Genomic DNA, 22,683 nt, shown 5'->3' on the forward strand with positions numbered 1-22,683 from the left:
TTCTGGTGGAATACGAGGGATGCAGAGAGAAGGCCGTTGCTTGAGTGATGGGATATAAACCTGATTATTTGGCCTACGTTCAACGACACTGGGATACACTGGTGGCTCATTCATTTCTGCGCTTCGGCTATCTGCGTAACCATGGCCTGCTCGACACTCCCTCGCCCCTCACCTCCGCGTCTGCCTTCCCGAATACGTCATTGTCCAGAAACGTCCGATATTTCACTTCCCGTCCTTGAGCGATATCGCCTGCTCTCACCCAGATCCACGTCCGAGCTCTCACGCACTAAGGCCATATAAACAAGCCCTCCTCCGGCCAGCTCTTCTCCTCCACCGTACACCCTGACAGCACTGCGGTACCTTGCCTCCAAACAACTTTTCTTCATTTCACAACTAGGAAGATTCTACAGAAAGCTACTCCACTAGACATGTACCGGATGCGCCAACGCGGACGTTTCGGTCGAGCCAATCCGATGAGGATTCCCGGCTCCTTCAGTGACAGCGATAGCGGCGATCAATTCAGTCCCGCTGCTCACACCCCGCCAAGCTCTAACGAGTACCCATCGCCTTCCAGCAGGATGTCTCCCAAGGTCAACACCGCTGGTCTTCGACCACTCCAGGAAATCGCTGAAGAGGCTAACATGTGTGCGACGTCCCAGCTCGCGTTCGGTGGCGACGATGAGGCCTTGGCTCAACTCGAAGCTCGGATCGAAGAACTCAACGCTGAGTATGAGCAAACTCTGAACGGCCAACCTGGTAAGGACAAGGAACACGGCCCTGCGGACGCCTTCAGCAACGAGCGCGAAGAACACGACGAGCAAGATCCCGCTGGACACGGCGCACACGGCCGCAACGGACCCGCCGGACTCCGAGGGCTGGTTAACGCCCACGAGATGGCAGTGAAGAAGTCTATTGACAGTGCCCGTAACATGATCGGGGCGTTCCCCTCAGCCGTCGATCTTTTCCCCATGTACAACAACATGCGCTCCGCGGTTCAGCACCCTGACCAAGTCGCGGGAGGTATGATTGGTCAGACTCCAAGGCCCTACGGGAACTATCGACGTCAGGTTGAGACACATTCACTATCGCATACCGACACTGCTCCTCCTCGCTCGGCGGAAGTCAAGGCTTCTCCTTCTGCTACACGCGCTGATGATCAGGGTGAAGAGCAGTCCGTGAAGAAGAAGTGGAGTACTGTTAAGGTTAAGTCTGGAGATGATGATGGCAATAGCCCAACTGCAGACCGACCAAACCTCCACTCGACATTTTTCGACACTTTCGTCTGGCCGACTGAGCTGTCCACGACATTGTTCCATGCTCGCGCTGCAACGAGGGCATCTAGGTCACCGCTTCCTAAGCTCAGGACTTTCGAGGACGTCCACCGCCAGATTCGCGAGCAGGATGTCGAAACTGTCCTGGACGCCGACAACATGGCTAATCTACATTGGGTTAAACGCGAACTCGCTCCTGTTTCTTCGTCGAGCGGCCCTGCAGCCCAAAAGCCTGAGTCCGCTACTTCGCTTCTAGACCGCACGCACCCAAAGAAGAACGCACCCAGCCAGTCATCGCTAGAGGCCCGTTGCGATGCCCACACGGGTCACGACCACAACGTCGGCTGTATTACCCTCAAGGAAGGTATCTCACCCATCGATCTTCTGAATCTTCTAGATAACTCCGACATTTCCGATATCGAGTTCGAGATCGAAGACGACTGTGCCGAGGTCAAGAACGGCGACGCGACTGCCGGAACTACTACTCTGGAGCCGCGCAAATTCGTTCCGACTGTTGCGGAACATAAGAAGCAGGCTCGCGTATCAGTAGAAGGTCTCAACTATGCTCTCAGCACAGATGGGGAAGAGTACAGCGATTCTGACGCCGGTTCGATTCCCGACCTTCTCTCTATGGACAAGGGTCTGCCAGAGAAGACTTCTGATGTCGAGACCGCTGCCGGCTCTGCTTCTGCCGACAGCACCCCCGCACCGGACGACGCGATGGTACACGAGTTTCTGGACTTCACTGCCAACGCCTTCTCGCGCGATGAAGTCTTTGAGATCCTTCGTATGTGTGGCGCGAATCTGGTTGTTGCTGTCTCCATGTACCGCAACGCCCGCAGTCCTGATCATATCCGACAGATGCTGAGGGCTTGGCTTGCGCCGCTTGAGAACGGTGGTGTGGGAGAAATGGATCGCCAGTCCATTCAAGACGGCGTAGTGAACCCCTTATATCTCAGTAATCCCTCACAAGCCTTCACACCTCTTCCCAACCATGAGCCTACTGGATCAACGATGGATGTGCGAGATGCCGACCGTTTCAACGTACTCCGACCTTTGAAGGACATCGCAAGCTCCACAGAGGAAGACGAGTCCAAGAAGGACCAGAACAAGGCCAAGAACAAGATGGGCGCTGTTCGTGCAGCCCCCTCTGCGATTAGTGACGGACATGGCGGTTCAGGTGGGCCATGGGATCTCCTGTGGGCTCCGTCAAGTTGGGAATACGAGTGTAATGACCTTGCTGGATTTCTAAGCCCCAACTCCGCGTCTGGTAATCCGGGATCTACTGGACCAGGCCCACAGAGCTCAGGAGACGACGCATGGGCTTCCATTGGCAACCTTAAAGACTCCAACAACGCTCCCGAACCAGAAGCTCCTGTATCTACTGGCTATACCGTCACCTATTGGGCCACCGTCGAGTCCGGCGACAAGACTGTCCACATTCCCATCAACAGCAGCGACGTCTCCGGTCCCGAGAAGAACATCATCGAGAGCAGCACTGGTATGAAGAAGATCTGGAAATGGGCTCAAGAGAAAGGTCTTAGCGACAAGATCAGCCTTCAAGACGCTTTCGACCTCGCCAAGGACATGCACTGCAAGGACGAAATCGACCAGCCAGTCATTAAGGAGCCTGAGCGTGCCACAGAGCTCCCACGTGCTACCCGCCGCAGGCGTAGCCGCAGCCACAGCCCATATCCACAACGCGCTGCTCCCGCTGTAGGTCTCTCCGGTGTGAACTACGTTTACCCCAACCCCCCGCGTGTTCACCCGATGACCTCTCCGATGAGTCTGGTCGATCCGGCCCACGAGGACGTGTGTGATGAGGGCGAGGGGTGGTCTTGTTATTAGCCTTTTTGGCTTGACGTCTTTTAGGGCTTGGAGTCTTCTATTTCATGCTTTACAGATTTAGGAGTGATTCTCCGCCCGATGGCCTTGCTTTGTTTGTTCTTGATTATGGGATTGCGCATATGAACGAGATCACGGTAAAAGGTCATTGGCTTACAAGACTAAAGGATGATTGCGAAAGGCGGGTTTTCCGTCAGAATGGGTAGTACGGATAGCTGCACTGCTTAGTGCTTCGAACGTGGAGAATATTTGTAACCTTGTTTCTCACTGTATAGTGATATAACTAACCTCCGCATTGATATTTCAGGCATGAAAGATGAACTCGACACTAATATCCGCTCGGACCATGATTCTGGCCTCAACGGGCTGCGAGTTAGCTTGGGATGGACGTGAGGTGGATGAAGGGTCGTTCATGATGCCGACAAGCCCCACACTCTATTCGCATATTAACGTCCATGCAGGTCCATCCGCAACGCACCCATGCTCGAGCATGGTATTCTAAATTATTTCCAACGGCAGTTCACACAGTCTAAAGGCTATTGTAATCTTTCATAAAGCTGAGAAAGATGCGAGGAACAACACTACTGTCAATTGACTTTACATTGCCGCTCAATTGCAAGCGTCATCATCCCTCACTATGCGCCCTTCAACCGTTCTCAGCGCAACAGCGCTTTTCCCCCTCGCAATGAGCGCCTGCGAGCGCGAATTCCTCGCGGCATTCACATCCCTCTACCTCTCTGCGCAAACCATCGGCAACTCCACGCTCCTTACAAACTACATGCTCCAAAACTTCACCTACACCGAGAACTTCAAGCCCGCGAATCTCTCCGCCGCAACATCCATCATCAACACGCCCCTCAACAGCACCAACTCGCGCGTCTTCCTAGACCCGTATCTCTGCAGCGCGTTCACCGAGATCATCGTGGCAGAGTCAAGCCACCCGTATGTTCTCGGTGTGCGCGTAGAGGGCAATGGGAAGTTTGTAACCAAGATGGAGACGCTGGTTAGTGATGAGGGGGATTGGCTGTTCAATGCTACGGGTACGGCGTACTGGAATGCGATGCAGGATTGGTCGCCTATTCCGCTTGCGGATCAGGATACCCGCGAGGTTATCAAGGCGGCTGGCGATGCGTACTTCGACCGCTTTGGCAATGTCAATGTTACTATTCCGTTTGGTACGCCATGTGCCAGGCTCGAGGGAGGTGCGTATACTGATACGAGTATGACGAATGGCGAGACTTGCTCTTTGGGTCTGCCGAGCACAGTGTATGTTCAGGATCGGCGGTATGTGGTTGATGTTGAGATGGGAAGTGTGAATATCTATGTGGGATTTCCGGGGTTGGATAGGGCAAGTGACACGCCGGCGCCGGACAGTCATACTTTCCGCGTCGAGAAGGGGAAGATCCGGTATGTGCATACTATCTCGACGTGTGAGAACTTTGGGTGTGGACTGAATGGGACGTATATACCGATCGGTGGTGGGAAGAAGACGGCGAGAGGTATCGCTGCTCCAAGGCTTCGAAGGACAAGACGCGCGGTTTAGGGCGATGGTGAGACTAGGTGAATAGGCGTTGTCATAGCTTGCGTCGCTTCGTTTGCTATTCTATACTCGTACTTTCAGGTTGAATCCTGTGATACTCCATCGTCCCACAACCAATATACAACTTCCTAATAACACTGCAGTCCCAGCAAATATCTGCGCACTGAGATAACCTCCACCATTACTCTGTATCAGCGCTCCAGCGATCGGTGGCCCGATAAATGTACCCAATCCTACTATCGCAAGGCCCTGACCGTTTCTCGTGCCTACTTTACTCATGTCCTTTGTCAGCGTAGTCATCACAGCCGGGAAGATACCCTGGAAGCCCGAGACGAAGAAGCCATAGCACACCGCCCACGCGTAAAGGCTAGGTTCGCTGTTGACCAGCGGCCAGAAGTATAGTACAAAAGCGGAGACAAAGCAAAAGGGTATTAGGATATTGTACGGCCCAGTATACTTGTCGGCAAAATAGGATGGCACGATACGACCAAGGACACCGACACCGTTCAGGACTAGCAGAATGTTGATGGAGGTTGCGTATGGTAGACCAAGGATGTCGATCGCGAACGACGAGATGTAGTAGAAGGCGAAGTACTGCCCAAGGGCGATGAGGAAGACTCCCATCAAGAATACACTATACGGCATTTCTCTGAACGCGCTGAGTTCAAGCACAGGGCCAGACTTTCTCGGAGGCAGTCGTGGTTTCAACAGGGAGCTGTAACATACACCCACAGCTAGCATCATAAAAGCCATCACCCTGACTGTCCACGGGAAACCGATCCGGGGAACTAGTTGTCGTGCGATAGTTGGGTAGACGAGACCACCCGTCGCACTGCCGCTAGCCATGATCGCGAGTGCCACGCTCCGATTCTTCGCAAAGTATGTGCTGACAAGTCCCAGAACGGGCGCAAATTGCATCCCGTTTCCAACTCCATTCATGACACCCTGCGCAAGGAAGATCTGCCAGTACTTCGTGCACAGACTGGTCATGAACATTCCGAGGCAGGAAACGAGCATGCCAGGTATCACGGACCAGTAGAAGTATCCCGCATCGAAAAGACGCCCGGTCAACATGCCCAGCGAAAAGTGACCCAGCATCTGGAAGCTTCCGATCCAGGATACGGCTGATGGTTCCAGACCCAGGTCGAGCGTGTAGTATTGTTGGAAAACGCCGAATGTCGCAATCATCCCCCACGTGTTAAAGATAACGAAGTGGCCCATAAACGCCTGCACCCAAGCTTTCGCGCCGCCGTCCGGCGGTGGTCCAGGGTCTATGACGGATGCATTCGAACGAGCGGTAATAGTCTTAGCCAGTCCGATTACCGACTTCTTGGTGCGAGATGTATGAGACGCACGAGACGCGTTTGTTGGTATCCTCTCAATCTCCTCCTCTTCGTGCTGGGATGCTGATCTTGATGGAACCCTTATTGAGGCGTACGACGCGTCATAATGGCGTTCGGTATTCGCTTCTCCGAACTCCGGTATCGTGGCTTTCTCCACATCGCGATTGGCACTCATCTCGATGGACCGGAAGGGATGTTGTCAATTGCCTGGATTGATAAGGAAAACAGAAGACTACGGCTTCCAAGAAGTGGTGTGGCTGGTGTGTGGGTATGCGAAAGAAGCGCATCCTTCGGTGTTTTATCCGACGGTCAACCATCTTTTCGACTCATTGTCCCCACACTCCGGCCGCGGAGGCTAACTGAGATCCGATACCATCTTGAGCTTGGTTGTTGGATCTGTATGCATGCTGCACGCAGGATGTCCAATTGCGAAGCTTTGCCTGAGGATATGGGGAAAGCTTGTGGCTGCTTCCCCAAAATTTCGGCAATAACACCGCGTTGGTAAGCTTCAGGCTAATTAGATCTGGTAGTCGTGTCGTCGATCTTCAATGCGCGCCCTACGGCTCCGTCAACATTGCCACACGACACCACAATCCACATCGGAACTTGACTTTCATGATCATTTCGGATAACTACGCCCTCAGAGCAAGATTCTATCCGCTTGGGCGACCAGAACATGTAGTAACCTCGATCCGACCTGCTTTCGCCACCATACCTGGTCATCTGCGTCGCAATGCCGCTACGAGGAGGACCGTGGCATATAACAGTACTAACACCTCTCTGTAAATTGAGGAGCAGAGGTGCGCGTAGTGGATCGCGTAAAGATGGCATCGCTATCCTTTTCGTACATTAGTAAGCATTTCGAAGTAAACAACAAGGACAAAATTTTACGTACCAGCTTGAGACTACGCGTCAGTCTGGAACGGCACACCGCCGTTCTTGAATGCAATTTCGATGAATACTGTTGAACTCATGGTGGGTACCGGGTCGAAACGCTTCTTGTACAGGCGTTGCTCGAGATACTCCCACACCCATTGCGCGATGTTGCGCATCTCGTTGAAGATGGGAAGGCTTTGGCGAGCATAACGAGCGGAGACGTTGTATGGATCACATAGGACATTTCCAGATCCATATATGCAGTTGTCGCGTATAGTGACCAGCTTTCTGTTGACAAACCGATCATCCTGTGTGGTTTGCAGCTGCATCTCTAGTATACTGCCTATGCTGACCCGTCGACACAGTAGATACATACACGACCTCGGACAATTCGAGCCAGTCTACCGTAGCGCGCGCGGAAGAGGGATCGAGAGAAAGGGAAGAGCAGATATGCGAAGAAGGCAATTTCTATAGGCCGATATACAGTAGGTTCCTTACCACTCAAGGCAGTAAGCGATTAGGTGGCGTTATTCATAGAACACGGTATGCGAGAGGATTATCGTTCGAGTGTGACATCTACTCCCCAAGAGAGACATATGTATTCAACATCGGTTGCTTGGACCACCGTCGATCAGACACAGACTCTTCCAAATCTGCCTCATCAGCACTTCTCTTCCTCCCTGAAGGCGGCGGCGTAACCACAGAAAGAGCTGTCCGATTTTCTGATACGAAGCGCACGATATCCTTCAGCGTCGGTTTGCCCTCTTTCCTACATCCCAACCACTTGATATTGACCAATGGAAGCCGTATACTCGAAAACAAGGCCGGAAGCTCCTTCGTCAAGTATTGGATCTGCTTCTCGTCAATTGTCTCATGCTTTAGCGCAAACCCCAGATGCAGAAAGCGTGCGTGGGACGATATGCTAGGTTTCTGCGTCGGACGCTCATTCTTTGGCTTGAGCCTCCTCAACTCAATGTGTCGGCTGCTGCCTGGGATTCGCCGGAATAGTCTCGGAGGTGAGTCAGGGCGTTCCTTTTCTATGCGCTCAACAAGCTCATGGGTGTCAAAGTAACTGCCATAGCCACCGGAACTCTTCACGGCTAACACCTTCAGCTGCCTGATGAGGCAACGAGTGAAAGAGTTCTCACCGGGCCCAGGGGTGGGCGCGCCCATACGTGAGGCGGCTATCATCTCGAATGTTCGACCGTGCTCGGAGACGTTGCGCATAAGATCGCCGGCGTAGCAGCAGTCCATGATAGTGAGGACGTTTGCTTTTACTTTCTCGATTAGTGTCCTCTCGGCGTCGTTCCAGATTGCTCGAAGGGTACTATCTTCCTCATCAGTCCTGGAGTCGCTGTTAGCTATATTCTGTGGATTTTGCTTTGGTATATGTACGGTGAGAGCTCGAGGACCTTGAGAGCTTGGTCATAAACACCATGACCGGCGTAGTACACTATAAGCAGATTGTTTGGATCATCGTTTTCGTACACCCAGTTTAATATTTCCATCTCAAGCTGGATTTGCGGACTCTTCTCTTCTAGTTGTAGCTCGGTCACTTCGTAATTGAAGACCTTTTTGAAGACATTAGTCAGGTCGTCGACCTAATGGGTGTAGAGTTAGTATTAAAATGCCAAGATAATCAGACCACAGATTCGTTTCATACCTCTTGCCGCACGTTCAGCTGATCTATCGCGTCTTGCCATTTGATCACCAAAACATGTACATTCCGGTATCCATCTGGCAGATCCAGATAGTTTGCGATTGATTTGTCCCAGCATTGTTGAAGTTTCGCTTCATGCTGATCATCTCGAGAAGAACGAATTTCTCCAGGGTTGAGGCTTAAAGGCGAAGGAAGGGTGCTAGTATCGTTCACCGATGATCTAGGTGACAGCGGGTTGGGTACGTCGCAACGACTTAGCGGTGCCATGATGCGAGAATAACTGGAGGTGCGAATGGTGATCAGGGTTGACTCCTGTTGACGAACGTGTTGCACGTTCGCATATCTAGCCTAGTCATACACATTTTGGGGGCCGCGAACCTGAGGCTGTGCTTGGTCATGGCCCCTATCATGCCTGTCAGCCACTGGATATATTGATTAGCCAGCATGCAGGTAATACTAGCCACACGATCACATGGAAGGTCCTCCACGCTCCAAAAGGCTAATGCTTCTCGGACTCCGCCTCGTAGAATGCCTAGCGTTATGCGATGATTGGCGGGGTCAGGATAGGCGAACGATCAGTAACAATAGGCAAACTGCTGCCTGCGAGAAAAGCAATGATAGCTCACCGGCACGCTGCACCTCGCCCACCATGTCGACAGTGAGCGGCTTTCAGCTGAAGATGTAGCGGGCGTTAAAAGCCTTGACTCAGCCTGATATGAAAGGCTGACAACGAGGCCCATTTCCCACTCTTCCAAGGTTCTTACTCGCAGTCATGACCGACGAAGGACGACAAACAACGCCGGAGGGGCATATCAATGACCAACAACAGGTATGGCCCTATCTACCAGTTCCTTGTGTGTTGCGCACTAACTATGGGCAGACGGAAAAGGTTGCGAGGGATCGTGCAGGGACAGAGAAAGGGTTGGGGGCTGAAGTAAGCGCCATGCACTCCCCTGTCGAGGGTAAGTCTAGACGCTGATTGGTCGCAGACCGTCGCAAAATACGTTCCCGGAAACAACATCCAGATCACAGAAACCATCAACAACAAGCTGAAGAGGAAGAAGCTTTATGTCGCGTTTAGCCAGAAGAACGCGAAAGGAAAGACAGAGTACCAACTTACTGAGACGAAGGACGATACCACGAAGCTCTACATGAACGGGAAGTGGTTTCCTCAGGCCGATGTCTACGTGATTAAATGAGACACCTGGACCAATCAGTATAACGAGGCTTGACCGGTCAAGATGCATATCAGTATTTAGTTCCCAGCTGAGGATGTCAACTATTCCTATCTGCTAGAGACGCCTCTCATATCTTCCATCGTCTGATAATTTCTTCATGTTCAGACCCCTTCCATCATGAGTCCTCCCCCCGCATCGCCGACGGAAAAGGAGTTCTCCAGCCCCTGTACACGGTACTCTAACGCATCTTCATCATCCACTTTTCGTTCCAGCACAACTCTAAACTCACTGCGACAAGTAGCGAACAGCTTCGGACTGTTGCTACCAAGAAAAAAGCCAGCAGATGTAGAACAGCAGGCGAAGCCTGAGTCTCCCCTTGGCGAGGACGAAGATGGTGAAAACGAAGATGGGCCTATCTTCTCACCCGGTGGGTCAGGGCCATATCCAACCAAAGTACGAACACTCGAAAAATGTCCGAACGGCTACGCACGACTTGCAGCCTACAATTCAAGTGAACAAAACTTCATGCTCTACCGCGGCTTCAGCAACGTCCACGCACGTCTCCTCTTAAGCCTCCAATGCAGCATTCAGATGCTCGAAGCCGAGCTAGACAACATTGACCGCTTCCACGACACCCTTCCCAACGAGGCCTCCAAGAAGCGCCTGCGATCCTGGGATCTCGACGTCGCAGCCTGCAGACAAGAGAAAGAAGAAGCAAAACAAGACGGAGACGAAGACGAAGCCCGAACACGAGAAGATATCCTAGAGGAACTGAGGATTAAAGTGAACCAATACGACGAGCTACTGATCAAAGCAAGAGAGCTCGTCTCTTTCCAACGACCGACCGAACGTGATTACCGAAGCGTAAGGAACTGGTTCCACAATATTGCGCCCCTCGTAGACGAGGAGCAAGACTACATACTCTGGAAAGAGGATATCGTGACGCTCAGACATGGGAGGGAGTGGGCGGGTTTCGACGGTATGGTCGAAGCGTTGCTGCATAAGATGGATGGCCCACTTGTTCAAGTGAGTATAATATGTATCTCAGGTCTTCGGGCTTTACTTACAACCCATAGTGGCTCTTTCGGACCGAGGATCAGAGGCGTAAATCCACGGATGAGAGGAATTACTACTTTGCTCCTTCGAGGGTGTCGACGCTGGTCAATCTCTTTATTACTATTGCGCTTTTCTTGCTACTGGTAGCTCCGGTGTTGGCCATGTATCGTCTCTCGACTATCAAGACGACGGAATGCGTATTCGCGGCTATTGGTATTTTGATGGTTTTCACGCTGCTGTTTGCTGCAGCTATGTCGCTGCTCACGAAGGCGAAGAGGCATGAGTTGTTTGCCGCAGCCGCAGCGTATTGTGCTGTCTTGGTGGTTTTTGTTGGGTCGACTAACTTCAATTGATTTAGAAGATGCTAGAGCTATACTAGCATTTCAAACGCCCAACATGCCTCAAATGCTTCGCGAGCCCAAGCCCAACGTGCTTGAAACACCACCAGATCAAGCCTTCATATGCTCCTCAAACAACTTCTTCTGCTTCTCCCACTCCTTCTTAAGCTTCTTCACCCTCCCCTTAGCCACATCAGCACCATCCTTATCCTTCGTCGGCAGACCATCCTCATCCCACGCACTGTACTCCTCAGTCCTAAACATATCCTTAGGGTTGATCTTAGCTTGTTCCGCAAGCTTAGCCTTCTTCTCTGCCTCCTCACGTTCGCGCTTGAGCTTAGCTTCGGCCTTTTGGCGAGCGATCTCCTCTTTCTGAGAGCGGGCGGCTTGCAGTTCGGCATCGACTGGGCGAACCATGGCGGGCGCGTTCTCACGGTCTTCGAGGTAGATGCCGAGATCCCAAAGGTGCGTGTCGCGCAGCTGGTCGCATAGGTCGAGGTAGTCCTTTGCTGGTGCTTGCTTCTTCGCGAGGTCTTGTAGAGACTGTTGGAAGGTGGAAAGGACTTCGGCGTATGGGACTGCTTCTATGTCTTGTTGCTTCGCGGGGTTGTGCTGGGCGATGATAGAATCTAGGTTCTCGTTGAGATCACCGGCGATGGCATGCTGCCTTACTTGGTCGCGCTCACGTGAAACAGCGTATACGTGCTCCTTGGCGGCTGAAGGAATGTCAATGCCAGCCCAGCCGATGCCACCATCCCAAGGGTCAGCTGAACCGTCAAGGCCGAATATCCGGACCATGCGAGTGATGTAGCGAGCGACGTCGAATGAGACATCGTCAGACAGTCCAGCCTTGTCGGCTGAGTTGTATTCGGTGATGAGGCTGGAAATCGCACGCATAGCGGTAGGTGTGTCGAACGAGTCGGCTAGCGCACTGATGCTACATTAGTAAAAGTTTCGATATCCATCTTCTCGTGTCTTACCTGTGTACTTTCTCCTTCGCAGATTCGAGAGACTGTTTCACCTTCTCGTCTTCAGCACAGGTCGAACTGATGTTTGGATGTACTTCAAGATCCCGAACTTTGTAGAAGAAGTTGGTGACATAGCTCTCCCATGATGAACCCGACTTTCGCATGTCTGGTGTGATTTCGATACCGTCGTGCCAGCCTCCGAGAAGGAAGATGATGCGCAAACTCCGTGCATTCCAATCACCGCGACTCAGGGCTTCGCGGATTGTGGTGAAGTTCTTCAAGCTCTTTGACATCTTGGATCCTGATATAGACAGATGACCCATATGAAGGAAGTAGTTCACCCACTGCGCACCACCTTCCTTTTGCCAGTAGGCTTCTGACTGTGCTAGTTCGTTGTCGTGATGCGGGAAGCAGAGATCGATACCTCCACTGTGTATGTCCATCTGTTCGCCTAGAACGGCCGAAGCCATGACTGAGCACTCGATATGCCAACCTGGCCGACCCGGACCCCATGGGCTCTTCCATGCTGGTTCTCCCGGTTTCGATGACTTCCAGAGCGCGAAGTCAGAGTCGTTGCGCTTTTCCGAGGTCTTGACTGTTGACAGGGCACCTTCGCCATCTGCTTGCAGATTGGTGTCACCTCTGTTCCATGGCTCCAAGCGTGCGTAGTGGTTCCCCTTTCTCTTCTCGAAACTCTCAATATCGAAGTAAACAGATCCATCCGATGTGCTGTATGCCATGCCGTTCTTGATAATCTTGTCCACAAAAGCTACGATATCATCACCGTACTCAGTCACGCGAGTGACGACATCCGGATCGAGGACGTTGAGTGCTCGCATGTCTTCGTTGAAGCGCGCTTCGTACTTCTTGGTGAGTGTTGTGAAAACCGAGTGGTCGCTGGCATCAATAGTTGAACCATATAGTGAGTCGAGGTAAGGTAACAGTACGTCCTCAGCGCCAGCATAGAAAATCTCCACGTCCTCAGGGGTCGACTTCGATGGAGCCAGCAACGACGTGACTGCTGTGCTGGCCGTCCGGAGGTGCATTTTGATCTTCGCTTCCTTGTCGCCTGGTGGACCGACACCGTCGACGGACTTGCCCTGGATGACATTGGCATACTTCTCCGCAGAATCGCTGTTGAAGCTGCCGATGTTGACATCCTCATTGAGTAGAGGGAGGTTCTTCTTGACATATGCGTCGAAAGCTTTAATGGTGGTGTTGACAACTTCATCCGTTACAGTTGGGTTATCGGCCTTGAACTTGGCAAGAAGATATTGTTGGCGCCCGCGCAGGATGATCTTGTCGTCAACGTCTGTGATGTTCTGAACGAACTTCAGCCTGTAACCGTAGTAGTGGGCCAGGATTCTCCGCAGAATGTCGTTTGTGACGTAATTCCGAGCATGACCCAAGTGTGCATCGTCGTAGACGGTAGGACCGCAGCTGTACCACTTGACTTCTTTGCCTTCAGGGTCGATAGGTATGAAGTCATTTTTTGATCTCGTCAAAGAGTTCCAGACTTTCAATTTTGCTGGGCTTGAATCTTTGGGTTCCTTCCATGGAGGTTGGGTGCGCGCCGGTGTCGCCATGTTGGCTGCTGATCTTGGCGATATCTGACTCCGGTGTATCCAAGTGCAGTTGGTTTTCGAGAGTAGAAGTGGGGAAGGCGATTTGACGGTGCGGGACAAGGACCGGAAAGCAAGTACCATCAATGTGGCGGGAAACGGGACTGTAAGGAGTGACGGGAAACGGTGCTAGTAGTCAGGCCAGGTGTAAGTCCGGGAGCCGCTTACGGTGAGTCAGTAAGTGATGTTCTCGTCACGTTCTGTTGGTGGTCTCTGAGTGAGCAATAAGAATCCCTGTCAGTGAGGGCTTGGCGTTCCCCTCCAATAGCGTCTTCGAAAGCTCCCCGCTGAATATCTTTTTGTTCTCTGGAGCTCCGAGTCGCGATCGCATCATCTCCACATCTTTGGTCTGTCGCGACTTCCTACACCCATGGCGACGACACCTTCCCCGTTCCTTGACCCGGGGACTTGCGCGACCGCAGATAATCTCGGTATATTGCAATTGCGCCGCGATCAACTTATTCCTGCCGTCTTGAGACCCGAGGCCGATTCCGACTATCCTGAAGGCAAGGTTGAGAACACGCGATTCGGTTCTTTCCCACATAGCACACTTGTCGGCCAGCCCTGGGGCACGCAAATTCTTGCGTCCCTTGTCGACACTGGGTCGCGCGGAAAAAACAAGAAGCGCAAGAGAGACACCAAAGATGAAGGAGAGGGCACACCAGTCGCCGAGCCGGATACGGCGAAGAAGGATATAGTGAAGGCTGCTGCAGCGAGTAGTGGTTTTGCGCATCTCATACCACCTACACCAGAGATGTGGACGATATCGTTACCGCACCGCACCCAAGTCGTATACACGCCCGATTACAGTTACATATTGCAGAGACTGCGCGCAAGGCCGGGCGACCACATAATCGAGGCCGGCGCAGGCAGTGGAAGCTTTACGCATGCATCGGTACGAGCCGTCTACAATGGCTACCCGGGGACACAAGCTACAGAGCCCGAGACAAACGGCGACGAGGAGAATGCAGTGGGCACATCCAAGAAGAGGAAGCGCAAGACACGGACTGGCGGCGTATACAGCTTTGAGTACCACCAACCGCGCGCAGAGCAGCTACAGCTCGAGATCAAGGAGCACGGCCTGGAACCTCTAGTCAAAGTAACCCATCGCGACGTATACAACGACGGTTTCAATCTCGAAGATTCGACAGGCCCAGACGCCGACTGTGTATTTCTCGATCTGCCAGCGCCATGGCACGCCCTCAAACACCTCACGCGCTCCCCTCCCTCCTCCGCCGCATTGAAGTCCGTTGCTTCAGACCCATCCACGCCAGACGAACCCGCAACCGAAGTACCACCACCGAACACTTCCTCCTCGAAACCCTTCCGCAGCCCCCTCAACCCGCGAAACGCAGTCCGTATCTGCACGTTCTCGCCCTGCATCGAACAAGTCACAAAGACCGTGTCCGCCCTCCGCACCCTCGGCTGGGTGGAAATAGACATGGTAGAGATCAACGCCAAGCGCCTCGATGTACGTCGTGAGCGCGTCGGTCTGCAAGAAGAAGGTGTTCGCGGTGGCAATGCACATCCCGCAAACGTCCAGGAAGCGGTACAAAGACTCAGGGACGTAGAAGGCCGCGCTGCAGTGTTCCACAGCATGCAGCGCGAGAAGCAGGAAGAAGTCATGCGAAAGGCTGAGGCGCGGAAACGCGGGGAGAACGTGGATAAAGACGGCGTGGGCCAGGGCAAGGGCAAGAAGAAGAAGATGGAAGGCGTGCCGCCGAGTAAACATGACAGGCTTGCTCAGTCGAAGAAGGACATGGAGAGTCGGACATTGTTCAAGGAGGGCAGGCTGGTGCATAGGACTGAGCCGGAGCTCAAGACGCATACCTCGTATCTTGTCTTCGCCGTACTACCACGGGAGTGGACCAAGGAAGACGAGGAGAAAGCGAAGAGGAAGTGGGGATGAAATTGGAGCATATGATATCAATGGAAGATACCCAGATTACGAAAACTATTCCTCAAAACAGGAGCTCTGTTCCTCATTTCTGGAAAAAGACATGTGGCTAAAACTAACGAAAACACCTTCGACTCTGCCATTTCCAAGCACCCACTATCCCCACACGGCATCCTTCGCCCTATGGCTACCACTCCTCCCTGGTGGTGTGCTGATGCTGTGCGTCCAAGCCTCGTTTCCGTCGATGAACAGCCTGTAGTTGACAAAGCTCTGCTCTCCGTGTTCAGGTGTGGTAACCTCCACAGCACCAAATTTGCTGTTACCGTCAGGAAGGTACTTGAGGCATACGTCCTCGTCATCTGTCTCTTTGTATGTTCTGAAGGGCAGGTAGAACATGCTCAGCGGGCTGGTGCTGAACTCATGTACCGTAGCGCTCGTAGGCCACTTGCCATCCTTCGGTGGTGGGAAAGACGTAGCAGCGAATTCATGACGGTCACCGCTGAGGACTACGACGCCGATGTCGTGCGTGGAAGAGAGGTCCCATGCAGCTTCCAGGATACGTCTGCGCTCATACAGATGCCCACCCCATGTGTCTTCCGAGCCGAATTGCCAGTTCTTTGTGAAGGGCGTGCCGGTCACAATGAACTTCCAGTGAACACCCGGAAGTGGTAGTTTGTGTATCCAGTCCAGAAGATCGGAGAGCTGCTGGGCACCGAGCATTGTTTTCGTGGGGTCGGAAGCGTCTTTGCTCGCGGGGGTACGGTATCGTCGCGTGTCGAGGAGGAAGAACTCTGCTGGGCCTTGTGTGAAAGAGAAGTAGGTGACGCCTTCGCGATGAGGAGGAGGGTTGGGCGCGGCGTTGTAGTGCGTGAAGGCGTCGTAGGCTGGGACTGCTACACCCGTCATGTTGCTGTTCCAGTCATTGTGAATCTCATGGTCGTCAATAACGTGGATCCATGGCAGGTTCTCGCTCACTGCCGGCCATGATGGCGAAGAGTAGACCTGTCGGTACTCGCGTCTGTAGGTCTCTACATCGCTACCCTGACGATGTGGCACGTCGACGTAAATGAAGTCGCCGAGAAACAGCATGAAGTAGGGCTTAAGCTCTGGTAGCCAGCGCGCTAGGTGTTTCATGCCGGGGAATTCGAGAGGGTGCTGGAAGGGCGTGTACGGGACGCGAGGCTTGATGCAGCTCGAGTGCACGAAAGTGTATTTGTTGTCCTTAAGCATCGATATGCGCCCCGGTTTCGGCGCGGTCGTGAAGGTGCCTGATATGTTTCCCCGCGAAGTCTCGACGATGTACTCGTAAGGCAGATCGGGTCGCAGGTGTTCGATGTTCATGACGGTCGTGAAGTCGGTCTCGTTGGTGAGCCAATACTCGGGTTGGCTGGCGCGGTGGGTCTTGTGCATCCACGATCGTTCGGTTCCATCGATGGAGCGATAGAGGACCTTCACGTCAAAGGCGTACGGCTCTCGCACTAGGATCTTTGCGCTGTTTTCCGACACGTAGCCGACGCGTGCAAAGCTCGCATCGTGGCATTGGTGGAGTAACGGAGCGCGATAGACAACGTCTAAGGCCATGGCAATCAGAGCCATGTTGATGCCAAAGGTGATCCAGCTCCACATGGCTGATGAAGGGCTTGGGAGCCCAGTGAGCAGTGTACGCAGCACCTTGGGCTCTCTTTCTTCATATTGGACAGTCTCTTGGACGTCAAGCTCTTTCAGCGGCCCATCATCTGCACCGTCGATAAGCTGTACTTCTTCGCCGGAGTCATCACCGCGTCCACCAACAGTTTCCTTCACGATGATATCAAGTTCATCGGATATGATCTTGTATTGCGCCGTGTCCTGGAAGCTGGTGAAGAAGGAGGGGATGTAGACGAGCGTGAGTGCGGTCGCAAGTGCAGGTACGATCGTTGTGGGTATCTGCAGAACGGTTAGCTACATGCATCAAGCAGTCATTCTCTCATGCATACCCATCGCAGAAAGATCCATATGCTCAGACGGAGTGTCAAAGAGCTAATGAGGGTAAGAACATCGCTCGCAGATGCCATGTTTGCTAAGCCACAAGCATCACTCGGCAGAGGTTTGACGGGGAGAGATGCGCGTCTCGAAGCTTGTGAAAGTGGAGCCGTCGTCACGCCAGACGCGAATTACCATGACGTCGTTGGCGCTAACGATGGAACAAGCTAGCGGTTCTGCGAACGCGTCTGTGAACGTGTGACTTTGCCATTCACTCACACCACGAACTACAGTCATCTACGATACAAGACCCATCGCGTTCTCAAACTTATCATCACGTAGATATTATGGATAGGCTTAACAGCAAAGAAGGATGCGTCTTACCTATCTGAGGATGCATGCCCGGGCTGAGTTAAGCGACATGCATCTTCAGCTCCTCTACCCGTCAGGCTGAGATACTGGCACATCCTCTTTCCCCGCTTTCCAGATCTCCGCCTCCGGCATACAACATGCGTCTTATCAACACAAGGACTCGGAAATTCCAAGAGTTCATAGGCGCATCGATCCCCCCATACGCAATTCTATCGCACACGTGGGGCAATGAGGAGGTGTCGTATAGGGACTACGTTGAAACCCGTGATGCCTCCATGAGAGGCTACAGGAAGATTGTCAAGACGTGTGAGATCGCGAAAGAAGCTGGTATTACGCACTGTTGGATCGATACCTGCTGCATTGACAAAAGCAGTAGCGCTGAGCTTACGGAAGCGATCAATTCCATGTATCGATGGTACAAAGACGCAAAAGTATGTTACGTCCATCTGGAGGACTTGGCTTCCGCTGCAGCGATAAGTGTCGATTTACCGAAATGCCGCTGGTACGCCCAATTACTCCATCTACGCTTTGCGTACTGAGCATACTAGGTTCACGCGTGGTTGGACTCTCCAAGAACTGATTGCTCCACGCGACATTCAATTTTACAATGCCAGATGGAACTACATCGGTCTCAAAACGGATCTTGTCGATAGTTTGTCGACCATCACTGGCATCGGCGTAGAGATCCTACTGCATAATCGGTCATTGGACCTGGTGTCAGTGGCAACAAGAATGTCTTGGGCGGCAAAGAGAAAGACCACGCGGACTGAAGATATAGCCTACTGCCTCCTTGGAATCTTTGGCGTCAATCTCCCACTGCTGTACGGCGAGGCTGAAAAGGCTTTCCAGCGACTTCAAGAGGAAATAATTCGTTCGAAAGCCGATCTCAGTATATTTGCTTGGCAATGCATGCGGCCTCCAGGAGTTGACAGATGGACGCTTACCGGTGTTCTCGCGCATTCGCCAAAAGACTTTGTCAATGGTCACATCGTGCAACGTATGTATGGGAGGGAAGCTCACGAGTTCTCCTTTACCAACGTCGGCATCAAAACGCGTTTGCGCAACCTTTGGGCTCAAGACTACGGCTGTGTTATGCAGTTGAATAGCTTTTCAATCGAAACGGGAAAGCACTTGGCGCTAAGACTGCGCAAAGTTGGTCCAGAAATGTACTTGCGAGAGGGACCGTATGATCTTCTAGAGTATGCTACTGGCGCCTTTCACGAGCGACGATCTGTTGAACGATACCTCCTTACCGCCATACCGGCAATACCAAGATTCTCGGATTGGCTGGATCCATCTGTAAGGTTTCAACATGCAGAAAGACTGTTAGATTTCATGCGAGAATTCCCCGTGCGTGTCAAGCTACCACCGGAAGTTCAGTTGGTCAAGATGTGGCCAGCTGACCGATGGGACGAAGAAGATCGGCTGTTCTTTGTCTCTGGCGATTCGCGTTGGGATTCGTTCCAGTTGAACCTACGCTACGAACTCAATTACGATACCAAGTCCCCCGACGGGACTGTCACTGAAGCTACCACAACCTTTAGCTTTGCTCTGTATGCGTTAGGATGGTCTCATATACAACTTGACGCTGTAGAACGTGCTTCATTCGGTCTCGTAGACTGTCTGGAATATGGACCAACTGTGGACAAAATTCATCGGTGGATTTTGGACGAGGAGCCGACCACAGCTTCCATATCCAAGTGGTTCGCGAAGGAAAAGATGCCGAGAAACCAACTGATACGCTACGATATACCTCAGTCGCCTCGTAGCCTGGTAATAATGATTGAAAGCACGCTGGATAACATTGTCACTTTGACAGTGGAGGAGATGCCTGCTGTAAACGTGCCAGAGTGCGTCACACAACACTGGCCTGAGTTCAGAGACTACTAGATCGAAGTCACAAACTGCTCATGTACATATACTACACAGCCCACATCTCTTTCACCGTAGCCAGTCCAACTCTACATCTGCTACTAAGTAGCCATACATGTTCGGCGCAAAGTATCCTATTCAGGGACCTCAGCGTCCTCGCATTGTATCTTCTCTTACCGCCGTCGAACCAAACAAATCAGGAGTCTCTATTGCACAAAGATCTTGCTAATTCTGGCTTAATACTAGTGTAGAGTACAGAATACCCCCTCAGTATCTTCCTTGATAAGGATGTAATCCTCAACTTTATGATCTTCGTCAGATTTGTCTTCGGCATAGAGATGGAAGTCCGCGACTGCACGAACAAAGAATCAAGACACACGTTCAGAGCACATGATTTGGCGGTTACTAAGGACCTCACCAATACCCTGGGCCGCAGCATTGTTGGCCGAGGGTCTAACACATGTATTTTAAACCATGTACATGCACTTGAAGGTTTGATGCACGATAAAGGATGAAGTACGCCAAATAATTGGACGCGATACATAGCGCTTCAATGAGAAGCCGGGCTGGAGAGAACTCTGATCGAAAGGAGGAAAGTGGCAGAGAAGCGCAGTCAGACTAGAGCAATGGAAAGAATGGCGCGTCAGACGAAAGTGTCAGGCTGATAATGCAGTAATACTGGGGTCTCATTGCTGCGGCGAAGGAAGCGAAGATGGGTACGCAAGCTACCAAGTTACCCGTGGAACGAAAATGTCGATTGAAGGGTTCGTTCAATAGAACTGCGATGACGAGACCAAGGACACCGTTCCTCCTCTTCTTCCCTTCCGTCATCATGCAAACCCACCCATTTCCCGTCTTCTCCCGTCTCATCTCCACACGCATCCCTCGCGGCCGATCAAACAGCCCTCATACTCCTACGCAGCCACGCCCACATTCACATGCACGCCATACTCCGTCCCTCCGCTATCACAATCACACGTTCCTGCATCATCCTCCTCCACAGGCTTATCTTCCTTCGTTCCCGTTTGCCATGCGCCAAGTACCCTCTTTCCTTTTCCAGAAGATATGAGCGCATTCGCGGACCCTAACGCGTTTCACCTTGACGAAGGAACAATCATAACACGACCACGACACGGAACGCGACGCGACATGAGACGGGACATGACGGCAAATGTCAACACAGTAATCAACCCACCCGTTGTCGTCGTAGTCGTAGTCGTAGTCGTAGTCATGTAGTCGTGGTCGTGAGATTAAGGCACATCCCGGCCACAACAAACACCCAGGTACGCACGTGCCACACGGAGAAATCTTACATTCGAAAGGAAGAAAGGCGGCAAGAAGGCGATCACAAGGGTGTCGTCGGAACGCGGTTTTGTCTGGTAAGTTTGAGATGAACGGGTATCTGATCGGGGTCGGTGGTTTTCACGGCGAGAACAAGGGGAATGCGGCTGCGCCGAGTCAAGTCACGGGCTGGAGGGTCCTTTTTGTTCGTCAATTTCGGACGGCGGGTTATAGACAGGGTTGGGTCGGATATTGAGATCGCCTGAGTGAGGCTGCTTTTTTTTTCTCTTCTGTATCTCGTGTCTATCTGGCAGGTGGGGTGCGTCGTGGGTGTGTGACCGTGTGATGGTGGAGTGGAGAAGGGATGGGCGGTGGGTGGAGTAAAACGGTCGTCGCGTCGGGGTGACAGAACGGTGTTTATTGCTACTTAGTCAGGATAGCCGAGCATGGATGCTGAGAGTGAGTCGAGATAGTCATCTTATTGGCGGTATGATTGATGGAGCAACGGAGGGGAACGCATGGACTACACGTGTACTGTAGCAAAGGCAAAGCAAATTCCCATCATTGTCGCACTGCAGGTATACGCGGAGAGGGCGTTGTCAAGTCTTGTTTTCCTCCGGCTCTAGCAACTACTCCGGAGTACTATCGTTTGCATACCCGAGTAAAAAGCATACAGAGTTCACACATCCAGCCGACACGTACCGTACATGTCGGGTGTCTGTAAAATGTCGGTGTTAGCCGATAGGCTGCATGTTTCGTGGTCCAGTTAGTTTCCTTCTGTTCGCCTCGTTCGTCTTCCCTAACAGGGACAAAACAAGGGTACCTGTCCCCACATCAGTCACCCTGCGATAGCCAAGCCCAAAGAAACACAGCGCAAAAACTGGGTCTTTGAACGCCTTCGGTCCGCGGCAAAGCAGGGTGCTGGTGGGGACGGCGGAACTCAGTCGGTCCTGGGAATAATGCCTTTTTTCCGGAGCCGAAGGTATTGTAGGAAGAGGAAACTTGGATTTTGAAAAGTTGAGACCCAAGGTCCACTGTAGAGAGGGTCTGGCAACGTCATGTTGGACCGTGGTGTTGGGTTCGCGAAGGTTTGTTGATGCCTGGTTATGCTGGGAAAGGTGGTTGGAAACCTGGTGGTTGGGCTGCGTGATGTGGCGTCATTGTGCATGCGCGCTGTCGATGTCGTTGTCGCAAGTTGATGGCGTGATACTCGGGAATACCATGAACATGTACGTCACAAGGCAAAGGTGTCAGCCATGATCACGGATTCTGGCAGAGCGACGTGACAGGGAAAGTGTTGTAAGCGAAGTAGATTCTATTCTTCTCGTCTCGCTAAGCGATGACAACTAATTGGGATATCATGACTGTTCGTTCCGAAACAAAACAAAGTCAGGCTGCAAGCTGAGCGACAAATTGTAAAATGACAAGAAAATATGCATGCTGGATGCGATGATAGCGACAGATAGATGTGTGGCGGCGAACACTTCGCGATTGCCAACGACTGAGCAGCTGGGAGGGTATCGTAACCTCTAGAGAACAAACAGGAACGGAGAGTAGAGGACAAGGAAATGCCATGTCGTGCGCCATGGGTACACCGGGTAT

At 52.3% G+C, this 22,683-nt stretch overlaps 9 protein-coding genes across 9 annotated transcripts; 5 read left to right on the top strand and 4 right to left on the bottom strand.

Moving 5' to 3' along the window:
* Positions 1-578: 578 nt before the first annotated feature.
* On the top strand, positions 579-3,119 carry J4E78_000249 (uncharacterized protein; the record flags this gene model as incomplete). The annotated part of the gene is made up of 1 exon (XM_049360915.1): positions 579-3,119. One exon carries the CDS (start codon positions 579-581, stop codon positions 3,117-3,119), a length of 2,541 nt encoding a protein of 846 aa, XP_049226198.1.
* Positions 3,120-3,753: 634 nt separating this feature from the next.
* J4E78_000250 (uncharacterized protein) lies at positions 3,754-4,342 on the top strand (the record flags this gene model as incomplete). Its single annotated transcript, XM_049360916.1, is given in 2 exon segments — positions 3,754-4,291; positions 4,308-4,342. The coding sequence occupies 2 exon segments, from the start codon at positions 3,754-3,756 to the stop codon at positions 4,340-4,342; spliced, it is 573 nt and encodes a 190-aa protein (XP_049226199.1).
* Positions 4,343-4,719: 377 nt separating this feature from the next.
* Positions 4,720-6,174, bottom strand: J4E78_000251 (uncharacterized protein; the record flags this gene model as incomplete). Its single annotated transcript, XM_049360917.1, has 1 exon — positions 4,720-6,174. The coding sequence occupies one exon, from the start codon at positions 6,172-6,174 to the stop codon at positions 4,720-4,722; it is 1,455 nt and encodes a 484-aa protein (XP_049226200.1).
* A 730-nt stretch (positions 6,175-6,904) lies between these two features.
* J4E78_000252 (uncharacterized protein) lies at positions 6,905-8,802 on the bottom strand (the record flags this gene model as incomplete). The annotated part of the gene is made up of 4 exons (XM_049360918.1): positions 6,905-7,183; positions 7,515-8,220; positions 8,271-8,476; positions 8,539-8,802. The coding sequence occupies 4 exons, from the start codon at positions 8,800-8,802 to the stop codon at positions 6,905-6,907; spliced, it is 1,455 nt and encodes a 484-aa protein (XP_049226201.1).
* Positions 8,803-9,307: 505 nt separating this feature from the next.
* Positions 9,308-11,052, top strand: J4E78_000253 (uncharacterized protein; the record flags this gene model as incomplete). The annotated part of the gene is given in 6 exon segments (XM_049360919.1): positions 9,308-9,364; positions 9,416-9,469; positions 9,525-9,722; positions 10,050-10,739; positions 10,790-11,007; positions 11,019-11,052. 6 exon segments carry the CDS (start codon positions 9,308-9,310, stop codon positions 11,050-11,052), a joined length of 1,251 nt encoding a protein of 416 aa, XP_049226202.1.
* Positions 11,053-11,218: 166 nt separating this feature from the next.
* On the bottom strand, positions 11,219-13,661 carry J4E78_000254 (uncharacterized protein; the record flags this gene model as incomplete). Its single annotated transcript, XM_049360920.1, has 2 exons — positions 11,219-12,038; positions 12,088-13,661. 2 exons carry the CDS (start codon positions 13,659-13,661, stop codon positions 11,219-11,221), a joined length of 2,394 nt encoding a protein of 797 aa, XP_049226203.1.
* A 406-nt stretch (positions 13,662-14,067) lies between these two features.
* On the top strand, positions 14,068-15,606 carry J4E78_000255 (uncharacterized protein; the record flags this gene model as incomplete). Its single annotated transcript, XM_049360921.1, has 1 exon — positions 14,068-15,606. The coding sequence occupies one exon, from the start codon at positions 14,068-14,070 to the stop codon at positions 15,604-15,606; it is 1,539 nt and encodes a 512-aa protein (XP_049226204.1).
* Positions 15,607-15,750: 144 nt separating this feature from the next.
* J4E78_000256 (uncharacterized protein) lies at positions 15,751-17,648 on the bottom strand (the record flags this gene model as incomplete). Its single annotated transcript, XM_049360922.1, has 2 exons — positions 15,751-17,520; positions 17,571-17,648. The coding sequence occupies 2 exons, from the start codon at positions 17,646-17,648 to the stop codon at positions 15,751-15,753; spliced, it is 1,848 nt and encodes a 615-aa protein (XP_049226205.1).
* A 555-nt stretch (positions 17,649-18,203) lies between these two features.
* J4E78_000257 (uncharacterized protein) lies at positions 18,204-19,818 on the top strand (the record flags this gene model as incomplete). The annotated part of the gene is made up of 2 exons (XM_049360923.1): positions 18,204-18,430; positions 18,477-19,818. 2 exons carry the CDS (start codon positions 18,204-18,206, stop codon positions 19,816-19,818), a joined length of 1,569 nt encoding a protein of 522 aa, XP_049226206.1.
* Positions 19,819-22,683: the final 2,865 nt, after the last annotated feature.

The sequence above is a fragment of the Alternaria triticimaculans genome, assembly GCF_023758025.1.
Source record: "Alternaria triticimaculans strain BMP 0046 chromosome Unknown scaffold_1, whole genome shotgun sequence".
NCBI lineage: Eukaryota > Fungi > Ascomycota > Dothideomycetes > Pleosporales > Pleosporaceae > Alternaria > Alternaria triticimaculans.